The 24,317-nt window shown below is 38.1% G+C and overlaps 1 protein-coding gene across 2 annotated transcripts in view; it reads right to left on the bottom strand.

The window, feature by feature from the left end:
- Positions 1-24,317, bottom strand: part of hycc1 (hyccin PI4KA lipid kinase complex subunit 1) — a 49,880-nt gene that overhangs the window by 4,368 nt on the left and 21,195 nt on the right. For both annotated transcript variants that reach the window (XM_056232737.1, XM_056232738.1), the window contains exons 2-10: positions 16,626-16,707; positions 16,438-16,539; positions 12,041-12,220; positions 6,820-6,900; positions 6,631-6,746; positions 6,387-6,482; positions 4,790-4,906; positions 3,413-3,500; positions 1,673-1,832 (exon numbers count right to left, since the gene is read on the bottom strand). In XM_056232737.1, the coding sequence (XP_056088712.1) occupies positions 1,673-1,832; positions 3,413-3,500; positions 4,790-4,906; positions 6,387-6,482; positions 6,631-6,746; positions 6,820-6,900; positions 12,041-12,220; positions 16,438-16,539; positions 16,626-16,676 (991 nt within the window). In that variant the 5' untranslated portion in view covers positions 16,677-16,707. The remainder of the gene's footprint in view (positions 1-1,672; positions 1,833-3,412; positions 3,501-4,789; positions 4,907-6,386; positions 6,483-6,630; positions 6,747-6,819; positions 6,901-12,040; positions 12,221-16,437; positions 16,540-16,625; positions 16,708-24,317) is intronic.

Genomic DNA, 24,317 nt, shown 5'->3' on the forward strand with positions numbered 1-24,317 from the left:
ATATAAATATATATATTTATTTATTTTTTATAGATTAATGGACAGAGTTAATAGACATTATGCCACTAATGCTGTGGATCGCGCTTCACCTTTGAACCCGGCACATTCCTTCCAGAAAAAGTTGCTGGTTGACACTCTTCAGGGTTTACATATCTTAAATAATGAACACGCTTATGAAGACGCTCCGCCCCACACCAAGTACCTCTGGGCCCGAGGGGAGAGGGGGGGGTGTGTGGGACGAGGGGGGGTGGGGTGGGGCTCTACAGCTGAACCCGCCCCACGGAGGGCGTCCCGTCCCGCACGGACTTCTGCCTCCTGACCTCTTGACCTCTAGGGTCGACCCCCACCTCAGTGGCGCCCCCTAGCGCCTCCCCCTCCGTCCTGCAGCGAAGAGCCTCTCCGTTGGCCAGCCGTTCCCCGCTGACCCCCGTTACGCTAATCTCAGGGATGGGCCCCGTCGGGCAGGAGTCAGGGGAGTCTACACTGTCCTCCTGAGACTCTGAGACACACACACACACACGGATACATGCATGATGGGTGACGTGATGAGACGTACATGGAAAGAAAATCTGAAACATCTCAAGACAAACATAAACAGTTCAAAATAATACAATAAAAATGGACACATGACAATGAAATGAAAGCGTCTCTCAAAATGCACTTCACATTTTGAATTATATTATTATTATAAATGTATAATTAAATGACAGTGTTATAATAAAATCATATAAATATACAGCTAATTATAATTAAATTATATTGTTATAATAAATTATAAATATTATATTTAACTAAAAAATGAATTATATTATTTTATAATAACTGAAATATTATGAACAATTATTTAATAATTATATATATTTTTTATAAAATATTACAATTAAGTTTATAATCAAATTATAGCATTATTAATAATATATTATGTTATAAGCATAATATATAGTACATAAATTAACCATTATTAATATTATTACCAAATATGTTTATAACTTTATAAGCATTAAAATATATAGTTATTATAAAATATAATGAAAATAGTAAAATATTTATAAATTATATTATAAATTTTTTTTTTTATGTTTAATAATTAAAATTGAGATATTTTTTATATAAAAAAATATTTTGTATATTATTATTAAAATAAACTATCATTTTATACTAGTTATAATACACAGCTATTGTAAATGTAAATTCAAATTAAAAACAAAGAGACTCAAAACAGTAAATCTAATATTACAGTTTAAGAAATGATTAAGAAATAAGCTTTGAGGCACAAATGATTTAATGGGGCGATTTATACACTAAAAGTGTCAAATTTAGGGTTAGGGCTTCAGATCACTAGCAGCGATGACGCTTGCCTTGGCGAACAGCACTAATGAGTGTGTTTGGTGCTTAATTGTGGCTGACGAACAGAAAAGCCGTCATTAACTCTGAAACGCCTGAGCACTAATTAGTCAGATGGCGTGGTGTCGGGATGAGAGAGAGCCACTCGCGTCAAAGCTGTGCCAAATACCACGTTATTACGATCTATGACCCGTTAAAATGTGAGCAGGGATCCCGTCTGGCCCGAGTCGTCGAAACATCAGGATGTGGGAAAAACCTCCGGAGAGTTTTAATACTAGGCCATGGAATCCGTCAGGAAGTGTGAGTCACCATGGCAACTCATCCTCACCGTGGCGTTTCCAGCGATGGCCTCGGATAGACAGGCTGGTGACGGCGTTCCTGGAGATCCGGGAGGCGGTGGGAGTGATCTCCACCTGGATGGACCGAGTGCCCTCTTTATTAGACTTCAGAGTAGCGCCGTGAAGAGACGATTTGATGGCGTTTCCCACCTGAGAAACATCAGGAACAGAAGATCAATCTCTGTATATAGAGCCATGCAGACACATCTATGGTACATATTGAAAATTAGTGGCGTAAAAATGCACAGATGCATCTGACAATGACAATTCAATGCATTATTGTATATTCCATTTAAACGGTGTAATATGACGTTTATTTTTTTAATCTAAGACAATATAAATGTAAAGCATGGAATGTATATTGATTTTTCTTATATATATATATATATATATATATATATATATATATATATATATATATATATATATATATATATATATATATATATATATATATATATATACACACACACACACATTATAGACAATTCTGCAAGTTAATTTAAGTAAATTTCAACTGTAAATTGTTATAAATAATATAATTACTTTTAATAAAATTAATAAACCTACAAATATATAATTTTAATGTTTTTAAAATTAATTATAATATATGATTCATAACAACTGGATAGTTAGATAGTTGCAAAATTAAAAACATTGTTATGAATCATATATAATAAATGTTTATGAATATATATATATATATATATATATATATATATATATATATAAAATATACAATTTTGCAAATGTTGCAACTGTTAATTATTATAAATCATAATAAAATTATATAAAAAAGAAATTATATTTATTGAATGTAATTTATTATAAAGACAGATTTGATTCATTTTAGACAGTTGCAAATTATCCATCCATTCCAATTTTGCATATACATTATATATATATATATATATATATTAGGGGTGTAACAATATATCGTGTCACAATATATCGCGATACAAAAATGCAACAATACGTATCGTGGATAGTGACAATATGTATTGTGTATAGTTCACCCAAAATGACAATTACTGTGCGTGAAAAAAGTTTTTTAGTGTCAATACTACATTAAACTGCTATATATAATGTTGAATATAATGTATAATAAAGCAATGGGGGAATATATGTGTGTCCTGATAATGTCACATGTCTGATGTTACCAGTAAAAAGTGGCTTACATTATTTTAAATATATCAAGTCAGTGAAAGAGCGCAAGCATACTTCAGTATTTTCATATTCAGAATCACCAGTTATTCTGGTGTCTCTATTGTCCTGTGCTTTGGGTTTCAGCACCAAGTCCAAGCCGATTCATTTACACACACCTAATGTAATACCAAATTTAGCATTCATTTTTGTTAACCTTTTATCACGTCTCTTGAGTATCGCAATAATCGTGAGTTCAGTATTGTGATATGTATCGAATCGTGACATGAGGGTATCTTTAAACCCCTAATATATATATATATACATATATATATATTTTATACATATTTCATTTAATTTTAGTAAAGGCTCATTATCAAATCAAATCACTGTGTAAATGTTTACTCCTAAACAGCAGTAATTCCTCCTGTATAGCCTGTGTGTGTGGTGTTGTAAGTGTTTGCTTCTGTCACCACAGTCGGCCATTCTAACGGGATCAGTGAATGCGTTTCAGAAATGTTGGTAATCTGTAGAGCTTCAGCTGATTTCTGTAATCTGTGCTCGAGCGTGAGGGATCTGAAACCCACCAGCAGGGCTTCTGGGAAGAGCTCCAGCTGAGACCGGTACAGCACATCATCCAGAGCCTTGGAGCCCAGGTCCACTTCACCGTTACACCTGCACACACACACACACACACACACGATCAAAAACAACATCTCTGTCATCATCTACTCACCCTCATCTCAATCCAAACCCATATGCTGTTATTTCATCATTGGAACAAAAGAGGAGAATTAATTATTTTTAATCTGCCAAATGGAAATGATTATCGGCAGATGTCGATAATCTCAAAATGGCTAAATAATAATGGCCAAATACGGTATACAGAATTCTTATATGGAATATTTTTCCATACAAGGGAGACCATATCTGTCAAGAGCCTTCAAAAAAATCTTTATGTTTCCCAGAAAAATAAATAAATGAAAAAGAATCAAGGTATATAGTGTTGGAACAAAATTACAGTAGTTTTTTTTTTTTTAAATTTAACCATGAAAAAAGAAAAGAAAAAACTATTTCTAAAATTTGGGAACTGAGACAAAAGGGAACGCCTTATTTTTAAATCAGCCAAATGCAAATGATTATTGACTGGATAATTCCTTTTTGAAGAGTATTTTTCTAAACGAGTGAAATCAAGAGTACAAACATCCTTCAAAAAGATCCTTGTGTGACGCACAGAAAAAATAAACAATATCGAGGTATAAAGAATTGGAACAAAATGATAAAGTAGGAAAAATAACTAAAAACATATTTAAAAATTATTACATAACTATTTCTAAATGTTGTAACTGATACAAAAGGGAACAACTTACAGGTGAAACTCGAAAAATTAGAATATCGTGCAAAAGTTCATTTATTTCAGTAATTCAACTTAAAAGGTGAAACTAATATATTATATAGACTCATTACATGCAAAGTGAGATATTTCAAGCCTTTATTTGTTATAATTTTGATGATTATGGCTTACAGCTTATGAAAACCCCCAAATTCAAAATTAGAATATTGTGAAAAGGTTTTCATATCTGTAATCCATAATCCTCAAAATTATAACAAATATAGGCTTGAAATATCTCACTTTGAATGTAATGAGTCTATATAATATATTAGTTTCACCTTTTAAGTTGAAATACTGAAATAAATGAACTTTTGCACGATATTCTAATTTTTCGAGTTTCACCTGTATTTTTAAGCCAAATTGAACTGATAATTGGCAGATGCCACGCCCCATTAGACAAACATGTAGATAATGATGACATGGGCGTAGTGAGCCGAGACGTGAGGCCACGCCCCCACCAGTCACGGTCACGCCCCCACCAGTCACGGCCACGCCCCCTCCAGTCACTCCCAGAAACACTCGTCTGATAACAGGTTTGGTAGGAAAGAGTCTTTAGTTTTGAATCACTCACAGTGCAAAATGAATCCCCGTGATGAGCTGCACCAGGAACTCTGACGTGACCATCAGCCGCGCGCTGATGCCTTTATACCGCCGCAACTGTTGCCTTGGATAACCACAGATAGAAACTCTGAAAAGACAAGAATACATCAGCAAACAGACTCAAATTAACTCAAATCTACATTATGTTGGTCTCACTGCTTTCTAGATATCAGTATCGGCCAATAAAAAGCCCATGTTGGTCAAGCACTGGTTCAGATCCATCACTGTGATGATCAGGCCCATGACGAGACCTTTGACCTGCAGTCTTTGTTAACGCAACTGTAAACATTAGCTGATTGGTTAAATAATCAGTCATGTGATCATCTCTCACTGGATGACGCGGCTTAAATCACTGTGGGAAAAGACCAATCGCAGGTCTGAGTCCACGCAGGTCTATAAGAGGATCAGGGTGATTGGAAACAGAGAGGATCATGGGAGGATTTGAGATGAAGAGAGGCATTATCCACACAAACACCTGACCTGAAGGCCTGACCAAAGCAGATCTGAACAGCGTGCCAACAATGATTCTGATATATAAAAAACAACTTAACAGCAATAAATAGTATGTAAACTAGGTGAAATTAAATGAACACTTATATTACGTAATATGTATTCATATAAATAATGTAAATAAATAAGTAAAACATGAATAATAAATAAAAATGTACTTAAAAAAAATATAATTACAAATGAAAAAAACACAAATGTATTTATTAAAAAAAAATATATATTGACTATAATAATAATAATAATATATATTTAAACAAATAAATTAATAAATCATTTATCTACAATATATATATTTACCAACATGAATAATAAATAATTTATTTAAATAAATAAAATAATTAATAATTACAGATGTATTTATTCAAAATAAAATATTGAATATATTATATAATAATAATATTAATATATTTAAATAAATAATGCATTTAAATAAATAAATAAAAAATGTATTTATTTAAATCCATTATTTATATCCAATATTTACCAACAGCCTCGGCAATGGATAATAAATACATATTTAACAAAAAAAAAAAAAAAATCGTAATTTTAAATGAATAAAAGTTAAAATACAAAAAAAAAAAATATATATATATATATATATATTTATTTATCTACCAACAGCATTGGATATATTATTATTATTTAAACTAATTTGGAAACTGATAAAAAATGGATTCATTTATTTTTAATCAGCTAAATTGAGATTCGTGAATGTCAAATATCAGACAAATTATAAACCTGGCCGATATATTGTCCAAGTGTGTAGGTTTGGTTTAAAACTTGGCAGGGATACATATCAACATGGCAGGAGACAAGCGTTAGAGATATCTATCTATCGTATCTATATCTATATATACAGAAAACCAGCAATTAAAGCAGTGAATCATATAATCTTGATCATACTCAAAATGTTGGTGTTATGGAAATTGCATCAGTTGTATCAGTCCATCAAAACCCTCAGGGACCATAATAAAATAAAACCTGATTGAATGTTGTCATGGTGTTTATAAGGACTAAAACAGTTTTTTTTTAATTCCTCAGTGTGTCATAAGTCAAACCTGGAGCTGAGCTGACACAGAGACTGCAGGGACGAGCTGGTCATGTAGCTCAGAGCCGCATTATAACACAGCAGCAGAAACGTCAGGACTTCAAACCTGCAAAACACATGACCATCATCATCAAATTAAAGCAGAAATACATAATTAAATCCACTTTAACCCCCTCCAGTCAGCACGCATTTGCGGATTAAAAATGGATGACAAAAGCATGGAGCGCAATATGAATATTTGATGCGGCGCACACCTGTTCTGTGCTGTAAAGGTCTCTCGCTGCAGGTGCGGGCCGCTGTAAACCACTCGACTCAAGCCGTGATTGGCTAAGGCTCCTTCCGTCAAGGCCAGAGAGCCAAACGAGGACGGCTGGAGGCGGGGCAGAGACACGGTCAGAACGAGCACATCTGAGGATCACGATCGGGACGTTTGATTCACTCACCTCGTGGTAAACTGATGGCTTGGATAAGGAAGGGATGGTGAACGACAGCACTTTACTCTGCCCGTCTTTATCAACGATTTCCTGGAATAAACAATCATAATGAGGACTGATCGGATTCAGAGACATGTGTGAGGGAACATGTAAACAAACATACAGCGTTATAATGACAATAACTAAAAAAGATATTGTTTCCGTATTGAATATATTCATGGACGTAACCTAAATTACTCTGCCTTCAAGTCATCTGTGAATAATCATATTTCACACAGATGAGTTCATTCAACATGGGAAACTTGTTTTTGTTGTATTTTGTGTGCGGTTGATGAAGAATAGCACTAAAAGCTTGCCAGAAAACACAACTCATTTAGCAAGTTATTGAACCAACAGGCTTTAAAACATTTCCCATCAGTCTCTGTGGCAGAATAATAAACCACAGACAAAGCATCAATTACACATAATGCATTTTCATTTTGTTGCATTAGCACTGAAAAAAAAAAAAGCTTCCTGTCTTTGTCGGAAAATGAAACTAAAAATAAATCTGCAATGGCCAAAAGAGACTGTTTTATTTCAATTAAAACTAATTTTATAAAATGCATAGAGATAAAAAGCAGTAAAAATTATGTAGATCATTTTAAATATTTATCTATTTGATTTAATATCCAAAAATTAATATACAAAAAATTATATTACACAAATATTTCCTAGAAAAATATAATACAAATTACAGAAATATTTCCCCCAAAAATCAAATAAATAACCTGGTACACAAAAAAAAAGCTAAGCTGAATTTCTAAAAATACATTACAATCTTCATCACAATTTTTTTATATATGTTTTGATGCTTTTGCAATATTTGTATGTAAAACAATGTTTTGAAACCGGGACCGAGATTCTAGTGCACTTGATCTTTATGTAAAACTGTGTTTGCGTACAACAACAAAAGACCAGGATAAAGCAATTTGTCATTTGATGGAAAGTAAAAAGTATCTTGTAACTGAAATAGTTGCTCTAAAAACAACAGAGCTATTGTCACAATAAAAAAAAATAAAAAAATGTAGTTAAGTTGGTATGAGGTTCAACACTTTGAGCTGGTTACTCTCCAACAGTGATGATGTGTCAAGAAGAGTTTGTTAAACACACGTGACGAGATTGCGCAACCGAATCATGATGAGACTGCAGAACTGTTGTACAAGACTCAGGAGTTCTTCAGGTGTAAAGACAAACCAGATCAAGTGAGATTTCAGTGTGTGTTAGTCTCTAAAACAGGACGCCCACCGGCCTGCTGCTGTCCCAGTCGATTTCAGAGCCGACGGCGTCAGGATGACTAATCGCTCCCTGACACCCCGATGGCATGTGATTGACAGATGACCTACTCTGGTATTCAGGGCGAAGTGAGGAGGGAGGGCGAGTTCACGGGGCGTAAAACCCATGAAAGACCGCCGACCTCGCTGACAGCCTGGCTTCCCTTCTCACAGCCGGCTGGAAAACATCACTTCCTGATTAAGTGAAAATCCATGGCTAAAGTTCACAGGAAAAGCAGAGGAAGTTGCTGTCCGCCCGACATTTACAACACCGTTTTTAGGGAGTGAATCAGGAATCGGTCTCAACTTGAAATATCTGTCAAGTCACCTTTATTTCTAAAGCCCTTTATACAATACAGATCAAATCCATAATAAAATTGCAGTCAAATTAATAAAATTACTGATCATTAAAGGTGACCTTTTTACAAGATGTAATATATAAGTCTCTGATGTCCCAGAATGTGTGTGAAGTTTCGACTGAAAAAAACCCACAGATCATTTATTATAGTTTGTCAAATTTCCCCTGTTTGGATGAGAACAAAAACACACAATGGGTCTCATTCATAAATATACGAGTAAATATGAGAGTGATTTGTGTGTAAAGAGACCTTCCCGAAAACTCATCTCCTGATTCACAAATACTTCGTAAACGTCAGATGTGATAGTGAAATGTGTGTGTGTGTTAATAAATTCCAATCAGTCGTAAATTGGACGCGCGTGCACACTCATTCTCAATTACCATAAATCCCGCCTATTAAATCCGACTGACAACTATATCTGGGCATCATATTATGACACCAAACGAGGGATTTCAACATGTCTTCTCAAAAGCGAATGAAAAAGAAAAATTTCTCAGATGCAGAAATCGAAGTTTTATTATCAGAAGTTCATTCAAAACACCACATTTTATTTTCAAGCGTAGGCTACATTAGTGGCGTATCAGGTCCTAAAGAAAAGCCAGCTTTGGCAGCATATTACAGATGCAGTTAATGGAGTTTCATAAGTAAAAGGAAAAACCGTGTGTAATTACTATATATAATATTTTTTTTCAAAATGCTGTGTAAATATGTACCCGATTAAGGTGAATTAAAATGCAGCCTTAGTTATTAATGAGCAAAACGTTCGGATGTTAAACTCACTGTTTACGCGTGGCTGGGAGCAGGTGTAGATTACTTTCGTACCAACTAACATTTGGAAAATACGAACATTTTAATGAATCCGAAAATTTACGCCAGAACCACTTTACACACGATTTACACACAAATTCGTTCTGCTCGTGTTTCATGAATGAGACCCAATGTGTGTCTCTTTATGTGCAAATGAGCAGCTGCAACCTTTCCTCATCCAGACCCTTTACAGCTCGTGCTTCAGATACTCCGTCAACAGCAACACTGGAGAATCTCACGCAGCCAGAAAGTCAGAAATGATCAGTAGTGGTGTTCAGCTTTACATGTGCAGACCGGAGTCGGACACTAGAGAGACTCAGAATGAAGTGACAACTTCTCGAATGCAACTGGACGTTTCTGAATGGTTAGTGGATACATTTATGTAGGCTAGTTGTTGTGGAGTAAAGTTGATTCAACTCATCGACTAGCATGTACGGTCATGTTAATCTAAAAATCTCACAGAAACAACTTTCACAAATCCAGCGTTGAACTGACCCTCGTGTGTGAAGCAGTCTGGCGTAAAATAATTTGCGCAAAAAAACCCTAAACTTTAACGACTTTCCTTGGCACATTTCCTTCATAAATTAAATTCATCCACATGTCCTCAGTGACTCAGACACCGGGAGTATATATATATAGGGAAAAAAATTATATATATATATATAGGAAAAAATGGGGGGGGGGATTACATCACAGCTTAGATAGATAGAGAGAGAGAGAGAGAGAGAGAGAGAGAGAGAGAGAGAGAGAGAGAGAGAGAGAGAGAGAGAGAGAGAGAGAGAGAGAGAGAGAGAGCTGTGACGTAGTGGTTTATTTATTTCTGTAAATTATAAATTATATATATATATATATATAGGAAAAAATGGGGGGGGGATTACATCACAGCTTAGAGAGAGAGAGAGAGAGAGAGAGAGAGAGAGAGAGAGAGAGAGAGAGAGAGAGAGAGAGAGAGAGAGAGAGAGAGAGCTGTGACGTAGTGGTTTATTTATTTCTGTAAATTATAAATTATATATAAATTCTGAATGGCCGGTAACTTCAAAATTTAGTAGCGAAATTGGCTGGTGAGTGAAAAAGTTAATTTCAAACCCTGTTTATGAGGATTAAAAAAATAAAGAGGGTGCATTTTTACTATTATAGGCTGGTTGTTTACACACACTGTACACACAAATTTTGTGTAATAGGTCCTCTTTAAAGCAGCACTAAGTAGTAGGGATGCACCGAATCCAGGATTCGGATTCGGATTCGGCCGAATATTGGGCTTTTTAACGGGGTTCGGTTTCTGCCGAACCTCAGAATTTTTTTCCACCGAACCGAACCCTAGGCTTGCACTACGTCGAAGTCACCGATCAGTGAATGACATCAAAGTACCGCGTGAACGAATAGAGAGCAGACGGCTCCTTATGCTTTTGAATTGCTCTCGCGGGACTTTGATGTCATAAACTCATCTGTCTATGCAGCGCCGGTTCAAGTCGAACAAGTAGTTATTGCAGAGGCCAGACAGACTCACGGAGGCGATTGGCATCTCACAACTCGCACTTTATTCCACGATCGAACTTGTGTAACTGTCTGTCACACGTTCTACCGTCCACAGCGTTACTTAACAAAATAAGGTAAAAATGAGCATCAAACAGAAATAACCCGCATACATGGGCATGTGTTCGAGGCGCACGACACATACGGCGCGCAGTTCTTAAAGGGGACACACCTTATTTCCACTCGCTACAGTAGGTGGACCGTTCTAATGCAGTAGGCTGTGAGAAAGTGAAAATGGAACTCGTGAGCAGAAAAAGTGTTGTTTGGCAGTACTTTCAGTGAAAGAAGGCAATTCAAGTCGAGCTACATGTTCAATTTGCAATGCCGATTTGTCTCATGGTGGCAAGGAGTCAAGGACTCTAAATAGGCTACACAACATCGCCGCTGTTAAAACGCATATAATGTTGCTTTTTTTTTTTTTTTTTTTTACAGTTATAAAAGTAAAAGTAGTGTTTATTATTTACAGTAATTAAATAAAATGAAAAATCCACTTTGTTTACTTCATTAATGTGTTTACTGTGTTAATGGACTGAGGATGAGAGTAGGATTCGGTATTCGGTTTCGGATTCGGCAGAATCTTAACCAGTGGATTCGGTATTCGGCCGAACCCCACAAATCTGGATTCGGTGCATCCCTACTAAGTAGGAATTCCGTTTTTGTCAAACAGCGACCCCTAGAGTCGCTGTGGAGTACTCGTACTGTCGTGAATAGCACTCACGCAGAGATGGCTCGCACTCACGGCCGGATCCCCTCCCCCTGTACACCGGTACCTGTTCAGTAGGATGGACGCTGTAACGAGTGGAAATAAGGTATGGCCCCTTTAAGAGCTGCGCGCGCCCTGTTTAACTGTCGGCAGTCTGTATTGTATGTGCGCCTCGAACACCACATGTATACGGCGCCGGGTTATTTCTGTTTGATGCGCATTTTATCAGAATTTTATCAGATCTGTTTTTTGCCGTAAAGCAATTCGTTACCTCGCGAGACCTGATATCACACGATACTTCCTAACACTGAGGCCGGCGGCACGCCGGCCCAAAGTTGCAAGGGTGGTTTTGCGGCTCACAGGCACCAGGGGGGTGCGAGACGACCACCATTCAACACGAAATCAATAATATAAACATTACAATGATTTCAAAGCTGTTCGGTTAAGGTAAAAAAGTGACTTAGTTCACCTTTAAGTGTTTCTGTGTGAAACATGCATTGGTTGAGGAGGGCACTGACCAGGTTGTATATGCCGAGCAGAAGAGCCTCGATGCAGCCGCTGCAGTGCGGGTCTCGGCAGGCCGTGACGGACAGGTAACTCCACACCAGCTCCGGCAAGAACTGCAGAGTAAAGCGCTGAAGACGCGGCTCGCCGCTGCGGTAAAACTCGAACAACTGATGACACACCGGCTCCAGCAGCTGAGAGACAGAAATGCATTACAATTACAAATCAGTGCAAAAAAAAAATACAAAATCTCTCACCTAGATTTTAATGAATCACTAAACTCCTTTTTAACCAATCACAGAACGGGGAGGGAGCAGCAAGACGATGACGACGTCTATGCGACACACCGAAGCAGTTTGTTTATACCTATGGATCAAACATGGCAGCAGACGCGAAGTTACCTTTCGATGCAGCCTTAGATATTGTTCTAAGTAGTTTAGAACGCAAATAAATCTCTGACCCATCGTCTTCTTCCTCGTCTAATTTCTGTCGCTCTACAAACGTCATCTGGTATAATTGAAACGATTGGCTATGAGCTACGTACAGGCGCATTTGATAGACATTCGTCGCACCCAATAAACGGCTCTGGGCATTCGTAAACCACGCCTCAAATACGAGAAAATAAACATATGGTTCCCAGACAACGTCTCAATGTCAATGAGACGTGGTCTGACGTTAGCCAGGCTAGTACAACAACTGAAGGCTTGTGAAAATAAGGTAAATACAACTACTAACCACATAGCCATATCCTGAAAAAAGCATGTTGGTCCTTCTCTGACTACTTCACTTAGAGACGCTGTCAATCACAGCTGTCAATCATGACTCCACAACCCCGTTTAATAGCTAATAACTAACCAAAACCAAACTTATTTTAAATAAGGAACACTTAAACTTACATCAGCGTGATGAAAACTGTCTAAATGATAGAAACTATCTTTGGGAAGAATATTTTAAAGTATAATTTGATTGTTTTGTTTGGCTCACGTTCCATTCGATTACATGGAGAGGGCGGGGTTTATGACCTATACCGCAGCCAGACACCAGGGGGCGATCCAAAGGTTTCTAAAAGCGGACTGGGACTAAATCAAATGAACCGCACAAACAGACCAATCGCACCAGAGTTGGTTTTAATCAAGTGTGAACACCCTAAAACTCTCCTAGTAAATATTTTAGGTCAAATGGGTTCAGCTGACCAAAAAGTTTGGGAATATCGGGTCAAAACAGTTGTACACACAACGCTGACATTAAACAGCTTTATTAAACAATTGTAGTTTTAGCAGGTAGCTGACGGGTTTGAGTCGACATGAAATGGTCCTGTACTGTGGCATTTCTGACTGAAATGATGTAGATTGGGCATTTGATTGGTTCACTATAGAGGTTGTGATATTATTGGTTAATACATTGCATTACAACAGCCTTGGTTACATCAGCAGAAAAAGTCATTTCAGGTGCTAAAGGTTTTTAGATTTTGATGAAAGATTACAAACAGACCAAAAACATGTCATGCTGTTTCTAAAAGGAGCGTCCTTCAGTCAGTGTTTAGACATCTGCAGGACTGTGTGAAACACACAGATTTCTGTGACACGGTGTGACGGTGCTGATTTTCAGAAATTAAACACCTTAACGCTTCAACAGAGCAGAGAAGACTCAGGATCTGGTTTCCTGACACTCGAAAGTTACAATCAAGCACAAAAACGATCTCTGCGTGACTATTCAAACGAGTGCAGATCGAACTACATCATGCAAACATGGCTCTCGATTTTACATTTATGATTTGTTACAACGTGATTTTCTAGCGGGACCTTGCAGTTGGATTTGTCGGACAGTTTGGAAGTGATTACAGGGCGTCCGCACGTTTTAATTTTTCTGCCAAAACCAGCTTGAAGAAGCTCAACGGAATGGACAACGAGATGGACAGAAATAACAATACTGTGTGATTGAAAAGCGGTTTCATATCTACACATGACAACTGCTCTCTCAAACACATATTTGAATGTTATGATGGGATTTTGTCAAAGATTTAATAGACACAGGAGAACCGCTGTCAGGGCCGGCGATTGCTATAGGTGAACTAGGCCTAGTTGGCCAATGTGTTGGGGGCGCAGGCGCCCTCTAGTGTCGCCCTTTGCCTACTTCCCATTAATCATAGAATTAGAATGACAAGCCAAATAAAACATGTTTATTAAACATGATCATCATCATAAGGCGCCCCTCAGCCACACGTTTAATTACTTGTCAACTTGATTATTAGATTGAATTGATGATTATTGTCGATCATTTCCTAATGGTGGGTGGGGGAGTTGCGTTGCGTTACGTTACTTTAGGTTAGTGAAGGTGCTGGCGCGTTGATCGAAAATGAAGCGGTCTAAACCCTCTGGTGCACAGGGAAGAAAAGGAGAAAGGAACAAGATAAAAAGAAAGCCCAGTATAAAGGTAAGTCTTCTCATCTCAGCCATTAAGGTGTCAAACGAAATAAATTTACTTAGTATTGTGTAAAGGCATGTACTGGCCATCGGGACTACCGGGAGATTCCCGGTGGGCCGACGTGCTTTTTGGGCCGATACATCTCGAATACTTTTATATATTTATTTATTTTTTGTCTGAACGGCCCATAAAACTCGTACATCGGCGGCCCATTCGTTTTGTTTTGTTCAATTGGTGGCGCTGGGTTATAACTTGCTTTCAAGTATAGAAATGTGTACAAAACTTATTAGGCTATGAAAGTTTCCTTTATTATTACATTTGTTTTACAATATATGGCTATTACTGTCATGGGATTAATATTATAACTATTATTATGCAGTATTGTAATGTAGACAGACACTGTAACAAAATAATAATAACCTTTATTTTATAAAGCGCCTTTAAAAGCAGCTTCTCAAAGCGCTGTATAGGCCTAAACAATGGGCAATGGTTATAAAAAAAAAAAACACATCAACAAGTGAATGCAAGTTTAAAAAAGTATGTCTTAAGTTGACCTTTAAAAATGGCATAAGACTGGGCTTCCCTAAGTTCAAGAGGCAGAGGATTCCAAAGGACAGGTGTTAAATTCATCAATCTGGTGCACTTTGAGAGTTCAAAATTAAAAGCTCCAACCCATATTCAGTGTGCAAATTAAAATTAAAATGCACAATATTTTCTTAAACCCCCTTAGCCTTGTAGCAGCCCATTAGATTAGTAATAACGGTGGTAGAAATTGTAATTTATCTACTACAAGTTACATGGTCAGATAAAATCTCAAATCTCGCCTAGCGCAACCAAAGGGCTAGAGCCGGCCCTGACCGCTGTCATTTAGGAATACGATTGTGTGGATGTTTGAATCAAAATCACGAACTTTTAACGATTAATCGTGCAGCTCTAAGGTGTACATTGAACAAAAAGCTAATGTCAAAATGTCTTTCCTTTTTTACTTTCAGACATCATACAGACATTTGTTAAGTCTAAAAATATGTGATTGATTGCAAAGTGTTCTTTAAAAGATTTGTCTATGATTATGTCATTAGCAGAACTGTTTCCAGTAAGAGGAACTGACACAAGACGCTGGTATAAACTGACGGTTGTGCCTGAAGGAGACACACCCAATCGACGACATCATAATCATAATGTTGACGCTGCCATGACAACAGTCAGCATGATTATGATAATTAAACGAGCGCCGCACTGTTCATAACTCACGGTCACATCACCAAACATCTTTAGCAGTGCAACACAGAGACAGACTGGTTTCGAAAGAATACTCAGGGTTATTTTAAACATGATGTCCCAGAGTTTGTATATAATCAGGAAATGTGTTTATACAACTTCACTTGTAATCAGGCAGGAGCAAAACGTGTGGCTCATTTATTTGAGCACTTTTTGGTTGCCTAAATTGTCCTTTTGAGGTACTTTTCTTCGACCTTCTGTATTTATGTTTGAAAATGAAGAAATTAAGACATAAATATTAATTTTACAGGTGTAGTGTAAAATAAAGCTAGTATTTTCATTAAATATTTGTTTATTTTTAAAGTACAATAGTATTATCGCAATATAAATATATTTGTTATTTTCTTTAATTTATATACTACTACTATTATTATTACTAATAATATTTTTGGATATACAATACAAGCACAGCAAACCTAGAACTCCTAAAAACGCATTTTAAATAGCAATTGCAATTATTTTTTTACTGATCTAATTAGCGCAATTCGATTTTCCCCCCGCAAATCATTCAGCTCTCATTAAAATCAACACAAAGGAGATCGTAATGCATTTTGCTTCCATAATTGAATGCATTTTCGAGTAAAAAAAAAGAGTGGGAACTGATTGGATAGTGAAAAGTGGCAAACAACCCCAGAATATGTCATTAAGCATCAGAACACATAAAATAATGAGAGAGTTCGAGTACAAATAGGAGAAGAAACTGCCTTACATCACTGTAATTTTCCCGAATAACTTTGTAAAGCGCTGGAACCAGAGAGCCCTTGTCCTTCAGAGAGGCGGCATAGCTGGAGACGGCCGTCTCTGGAAGAGTCTGAAACACACACACACACACGGGTCAAAGCAAGGGAAACGCTGAGAAATGATGCCGATGAGGAGAGAAAGACAGAGACGACGTACCTTATACTCAGACAGCCACTCCTCCACTACGCCTTGATCCATGGCCAACATCGTCCCTCATCTGGTGTGAGGAGATCTCAACCTGAAACAGGAACAACAGCCATCAAAACGAGTCACATCCTCAACGGGTTTATTTAATGAAAAACAGGATTATTCTTGCTTTTTTAGAAGTAAAAGAACTGGACTTGAACTACTACAGTATGTAGACACACTTCAAAACAAACTTTAACACCCCCCAGTTCAAGGTTGTTATCGTTAACTAAAACTATTATTATAATAGTTTAAATAAAATATTCATATATTCAGATGAAAAACTTTGAAACAAGTTTAAATTGAAGTACTAAAATTAATAAAAACTAATTAAAAAAATTAAATAAGAACTGAAAATATAAATAAAAACTATTCAAAGATTTAATAAATACAATAATAGTACATAACTAATCCTAAAATTAAACTGCCGCAGTTGTGTTCAGAACATTTACTGAAACTGTGACAGAAACAGAAATGGCCACCATAATTATATAAATATGGGCAGTCATATGTTAATGTGCTCAGTTAACATTCAGTATTCAGAAACTTGAGTCATCCTGATGAACAACAGCACTGGAAAACAAACATTAGCCAAATCATAACAGAGGTCATTTACATATTTTAAAGGTATAGTAGCAAAAACAGCTGGTTTAATTTAAAGAGTCAGAGAGAGCAAGTGAAAACAGTCATGAAGAACTAAATTATGACATTGTTGGTGCAATGAACCAACAAACGTGCAACGCATGAGCCTTTAACACAAGGTGAACCCAGTGCCTCGCTGCTCCGGCTTTAACCTTTCACCCTCTCGCTCTGAACGGGGAAGTGAGATATCGCGGCATGTGGTGAGGGAAATCAGATTAACACGTGTAACGTAAGGACAAAATTAAACACAGAGACACTGTTTTTACTCCAGGGATCCCCGCAACTTGAATTAATTCTGAAAATAATTTATCACAGTTCCCACAAAAATATTGACCAGCACAATAATAATCAGAAACACTGAAGACTGGAGCAATGATGCTGAAAATCCAGCTTTGATCACAGGAATAAATTACATTTTACTATATATTCACATAGAAAAGGGTTCATTTGAATTTTAATAATATTTCACAATATTGATGTTTTTACAGTATTTTTGATCAAATAAATGAAGCCTTGGTGAGCAGAAGAGAGGGTTTGTCGAGTAAAACAATACACACACACACGATTTGATTGATTTGTACAGTGCTTGTCACTTCTTTTTATTTTAAAGCCGATGACAGATATATTAGCCAATAAATATAAATCCAAGTTTATATGATTTGAGAGCCTGATAACCAAAACAAAAGTATCACCATTAAAAGCCATGTCCCAAACAATGTTTTCATTATAATTTTATACAGCCGATATGACAGACTTGCACTTAAATGCATTTTCCTTTTTTGAAGTGATTCCAATCATATTTCAAGCAATTCAAAACCATCATGACGAACAGTGCGCAGGAACTGGAAATAATACATTAGTTTTTCTTGGCTTTAATATCAGCCAATTTTTTACTTTCGGCCATCCACTCCGACTGTCTCTCTCTCACACACAAACTTAGTCATCAGTTTTTCCTCATGTTCTGCCTCTCTTCCCAAAAGTTCATATCATCCATGAGTCACTCGGCTCTGTTAATAACCTCTACAGTGTCTTACAGTGAGTGTTTCTCCTCCCGTCTCTGACAGCCATTAGTCTGCGGCGCTCAAAAACCTCTTTAATTAGTGCCGAGAGCAATCGACAGCAGAGAGAGAGAGAGAGAGAGAGAGAGAGAGATAGAGATAGAGATAGAGATAGAGATAGAGATAGAGATAGAGAGAGAGAGCAATCGACAGCAGCGAGAGAGAGAGAGAGAGAGAGAGAGAGAGAGAGACGAGAGAGAGCGAGAGAGAGAGAGCGAGAGAGAGAGAGCGAGAGAGAGAGAGAGAGAGAGAGAGAGAGAGAGAGAGAGAGCGAGAGAGAGCGAGAGAGAGCGAGAGAGAGAGAGCGAGAGAGAGCGAGCGAGAGAGAGCGAGAGAGAGCGAGAGAGAGCGAGAGAGAGAGAGCGAGAGAGAGAGAGAGAGAGAGAGAGAGAGAGAGAGAGAGAGAGAGAGAGAGAGAGAGAGAGAGAGAGAGAGAGAGAGAGAGATGGGAAACAACTTTGTAAACACTCATTCATTCATGGCTTTATTGATTAGCCTGAATCACCCCTCCTTTGCCCGGTCATGGATTAATAACTGTAGCACAGTGTGTGTGTGTGTGTGTGTGTGTGTGTGTGTGTGTGTCTTATCCCAAACACAAGCTATTGGATTAACCGCAGTCAGTGCCAGGAACGGCTTTCTGCTTCAGGATTTCACCCTCGTTTCCTTCTATGGTGGCCGAATGACTCGAAGAGTTATTTTACACAGTCGACTCTGGAAGGAGAAACAGCTGATGCTGCTGAAAGGAGAAATGTAAAGGTTTCGTGTTTGAGTGGTTAATTATTAAATCAACAGGCCTCGTTTATCACCTGACGAGTCATCTGAGGAATTTAAATACGGCCGACCTTTGACCTCGCAGAGCCAGAAGGACGATATCGGTTACTAGACTGATCCTAGAACTGTAATCCAGATTCAAACAGATTAATTTAGTCTAGAAGCCAGCAGATGGGAAACAAAGTGTGTGTTCGTGAGAGACAGAGAGAGTGGATGGATGGGACTCATTTGCACAAAAGTAATAATTACAAATACGACCAAAATGAGACCATTTTTCCTGCCGGTGCAACCAAATTTTAAAATAGGTTGCGCAAGCGACCAACGTTGCCCAGCAGCGAATGGCACACGAAATGAAAGCGTAACGAAACTGCGCTTCTCGTTTGTGCTTCACGGACCGTTTATTAGTTCGGACCAATAACAGACAGCGCCGCGAGCTACTGGCCAGTCGCGGGCCGATCTCGATCACACGACACTGTTACTACCAAGGGGGTAATCCACCAGCCGGAAACTGAAGCCTCCCCGGGCATAGATATCCATAATAAAGGCTAGATGTCTTACGGCGGAGTCTCTATCGTCATCACCGGCGGCCATCTTGTCACAGGCAAGCTTTCTGGCGGGCTCTGTGGTGCCTGATGTAAGATGAGTGATCAGCACGAACACAAATACTCTTATCTCGTTGAAATCTTGACGGATTTACAAACGGTTTGGTTTCTTACAAACGTTATTAACGTGGCTATAATTCTGGATGATTATTTATTGATACACTTATTATTCATAAGTATGCAGTGTCATAACTACATCTCTGACGTTTATAACAAACCAAACCGTTTGAAAATCGGTAGAAAATTGAGCAAGTTATGGTTATTTTAAAAGTACATGCACCATTAAAACACAATGTTACGAGTGAGCGAGCTGCCTGTGACAAGATGGCCGCCAGGTGCGGACGTCGACCTCCATTGGCCAGCAGCGCGGACAAGACATCTAGCCTTTATTATGGATATCTATGTCCCCGGGGGCCGCCATTGGCTAGCAAGCCTTCACCCGCTGTTAGCACTCCATTGACTCCTATTCATTTTGGCGTCACTTTGACAGCGAATAACTTTCCATCTGAAGCGTTTAAAGACTCCGTTTGTCCATTGTTTATTTCTAAAGAAACACGACAATGTATAAAAGGCTCCATTACCTTGTATCTTATCTTTTTGTAAAAATAGGCTAACGATTGCGTCATAACCACGGGACTCTCTGGCGCACACTAGAGGAATTACCGTATAGACAGGAGGAGAAGCTCACGGGCAATCTTTTACTGTCTATGAGGCAACCGGGTGGACACATGGAGGCATAAAGTCAAGGGAGAAGCTCATAGATAGAGAGTCCATAAAAGCAACGGGACAAAATATTTCAACAACGGATTTGTTTCAGATATCAATTCAGATTCCTCTTGGCACAGCTACTAGAAGACTTACAGCTGTCACACAGGTTGCTCACGTCACATCTCCGTCATCAAGCTCGGCCATCAGGAGTGCTTCTAATTGACTTCACTTTTCTCTGTTGAAGTCTATGGGGTCGCTGTGTCCATTTCTTTTACTGTCTATGCCAGCGCCGCGAGCTACTCGCCAGTCGCGGGCCGATCTCGATCACGCGACACTGTTACACAGCGCTGGGAGATCCATTGAATTTGCCACAGAATTAATAACATCGCTGCGAGGGTTATCTATTATAAACCATGGATGTCCGACGTGGAACAGCGCCGACGTGGAAACCAGGAGAAACATTGTGCCATGAATGAACAAGTTATAGAAGGCTTTAGTCCACAAATCAGCAACATTCACCATGGATTTAATCTAGTAACACGAACCGTAAGGCCGTGTGTCCACCAAAGCGTTTTCAGCCGGCTGAAAACGCTAGACGCTCTGCTGAAAACGCTCAGCTGTGGGCGCTTGAGAGCGTTTTGGCAGCGCTGCAGCGTTTTTTCCGTTGAGACGCTTCGTTGCTATGATACAGAATATCTGAATAGAATATTCCGATTACCGGGCGTTATTTATAGAAATGTATCTAAAAAAAATTAGCTTTGACGGTTTGCAAGCTAACGTTACGCTAACGTAGATCCCGGCCCCCACCGATCAGCTGTCTGACTGCTTAACTGATAGACCGATCGCCGATGAAATGTTCCTCCAAGCATTGTTTTTTTAAATTCACATTGTGGTAATCCAGGGATGTCATCTGGTATAAACACGTATGTTCGGAGACCAGCAATATTAATTTTTCATCCATTTTGTTCAGCTCTGCTGGTTGATGTCCTTGTACACAAAGAATGTTGAATGACAGTTGGTCGGTGTGATATTAGTCCCGCCCCTCCTCCACTGTGATTGGACGGTTGGTGAAAAGTGACAGTGATGAGCGCTGCGTTTTATCCAAAAGTTGAACATTTTTCAACTCTCGGCGACCAGTAAAACCGCCGGGTGCTCAGCGCTTGAGCGTTAAATACACGCTCAGCGCCTCGTTGCGCTCATGGCGTTTAAAAAACGCGGCGCTCCCATTGAAAACAATTGAAAACGTACGCCAGGCGCGAGTAAAAACGCTTTGGTGGACACACGGCCTAACTATTATATTGTGACAGAAATACTCAAACCCTTACGAGTACTACACATCTTTTTCCAGCACTTCAAAACTATAATGTCATATTTAAATGTTATTTTTAATGTGATGACCAAAACATTTTTTGTTCAGCCTTCAAAGATTGTCCCCATTTATAAAACTAAAAGTTTCAAGATGCAGATGTGAATAACTCACACTTATTTAAAAAAATAAAAAGATTAAATTACCATTGTAAACAGTAGGTGGCTGCAGAGGACGCCTATTGGCTATTTTCACTCGTTTTGCTTTTTAATTATTATTAAGATGTTATGAATGATAATAATTTAATTTAATTTTATCTACACCAAATTAAGCTCAGTGCTTTATTGTCAGTCCCACAGTGCCACCAAATACTTTCTGTAGAACTCAAATGTTAGTCTGGAGACATGAATTAAAATAAAACTGCACATTGTAATTTTTGTATGTTAAGTCCATTTATTACTAAGGGATTTGTCAGTTATACAGTCAAAATGAGGGGGAAATGTGAATAAGTGCGTTGCAGGTTGATTTGAGGGCTAATTTGTTAGTTGATTGATTTACCCTAAATGTTCTGCTTGCGCTCCTTAAACCCTCAGTCAGGGGCTACAGCGCTCCTGGCTAAAAAAGTAAGTCTGAGCCCTGGAGGGTGATAACAACTTCAGCAAGTTAACTGGATGCCACTCGCTGAATTAACCATGCAACAGGAAACAGGAAGCAGTCCTCTACCGAAACCACAAGCCCCTGAGTGTTAACATTAGACCTGCGTCTCAGGTTCAGTCCAGCGCTGGTGCTTCCACCAAACATCAGGCTCAAGAACGGAGGAAAAAACCTTTACATTTCAGCTAAAAAAAAAATAAACACAGAAACAAAGTTAAAAGGGAAGTTCACCCAAAAATCAAGTCATTGAATAGTGATTTTTCTTATATTTTTTTCTGTCCTTGCCAAAATTGGAAGAATTTGGCAAAAGAATACTGATTAATAATAATAATAAATAAGTTATTAAAAATAATAGACAGATAAATATTAATATTGTAATATTTCACTTTAAAATAAAAAAATATATAATAATTTTATTATACAAATGTGTTTGTGAAATCTGTAAAATGCATATATACACGTGCGGTGCATATATCTATAAAATTAAATTCACAACCTTTGCAATTTGATAATCGCGCTAAGCCATACTGTGACATCGGTTTTATTTAGATTAATCATTCAGCCCTACTTAAAATATCATGCACAAGTGCTCTGGACTACTTTAGAGGTACTTCATGCCCTTTTAGAGCTTCTTTTGAGCAAAGGACATGGCCAGGACATTTAGATAAACATAATCTTTAGTGTTTCGTCGCATAAAATGACTTTTGGGTGAAGTAACCCTTTAATAATTAACCATAAAAAGGTGCTTTAGATGATTTCTCGAGCTGAACTTAACATGAAACAGTAAAATGGACTGGTTTACCTGCATCAAACTGCCCCGAACTAGACTCGAGGGTTCAGAAGCAAGCGCATCGCATCCCTGAGCACATTCACAAAAGCCTGACCAAAAATAGTCTCGGCCAAGAGCTTAAAAGTACAGAAGAACGGGCCAGCGACCCGGCGCCGCACTGATGGAACATATTTATAGGATGTGTCATGAAGACTCAGTGACTCAGACGAGAGAGGAGATCCAGAACACGAGCACACAAATCTCCATCTGAGACTGTTATCGCTCCTACAGAGAACGATGTACAGACAGACTCTCCTAAAAATTGGCATGCAGTAAATTTACCAAACAATATTCTTCATTTTTAAGGGTGCTCCGATCAGGAGTTGTGGGTCCGATCACAGATGACAATCACTGGAAGAAGTATTGGCCAATACCGATCACCGATAGCGATCAACAAAATAAATAATAGGCCAACTATTCTTAACATCAATGTGTTTAAGGTTAAAAAACAAAAGATAGAGATGAGAAAGTATCATGAATTGGCCGTGCACTTCTAATAGGCGTGCTGCACTGACAAGCTGCGCATAAAATGACCGCAGCCTTTGCTAAATCGTGCGCGGTTTCATTGCAATTGTGCAGTCCTAGCTTCTTCTTTACCTGTGTTTTGATCAGGGGATTCAGCACTCCTACAGAAGATGTGTAATAGCGCCCCCTGCTGTATAACAGTGAAAACACGGAAAGCAGGAATGGAAGCGTTTTCTCACAAATGACAGAAATTGTCAATGGGTGAAAGAGTTGAACTACAGTCATTGAATGGCTTTCCCGAGTTAAATGTTACGTTACGTGACATTGTTCTAAAGCTGCTTTATTGACGTCTTTCCACGGTTGAAACACTAATAGGCTTTATGCCGAGCGTCACCTGACCAAACCGGAAAACGGGTCTCATTGCATCCGCTTGTCAGAGAAAGTGTTAACGGCCGTAAGAACTAACTACGATATCTATGGATTTTTAAGGTAATCAGCTAACCTGCTAAGTTCACTTTGTTATTGGTGTTTTATGCTATTTAAATATCTAAACGTTAGTGTGAAGAAGAAAAATTAAAAAACTTTTAAATATCAATCTGCACATGCGAGGGACATTGGTTATGCTCA

This window comes from Rhinichthys klamathensis, unplaced genomic scaffold (genome assembly GCF_029890125.1).
Source record: "Rhinichthys klamathensis goyatoka isolate OS25496 unplaced genomic scaffold, OSU_Roscu_1.1 h1tg000354l_1, whole genome shotgun sequence".
In the NCBI taxonomy this organism is placed as follows: domain Eukaryota; kingdom Metazoa; phylum Chordata; class Actinopteri; order Cypriniformes; family Leuciscidae; genus Rhinichthys; species Rhinichthys klamathensis.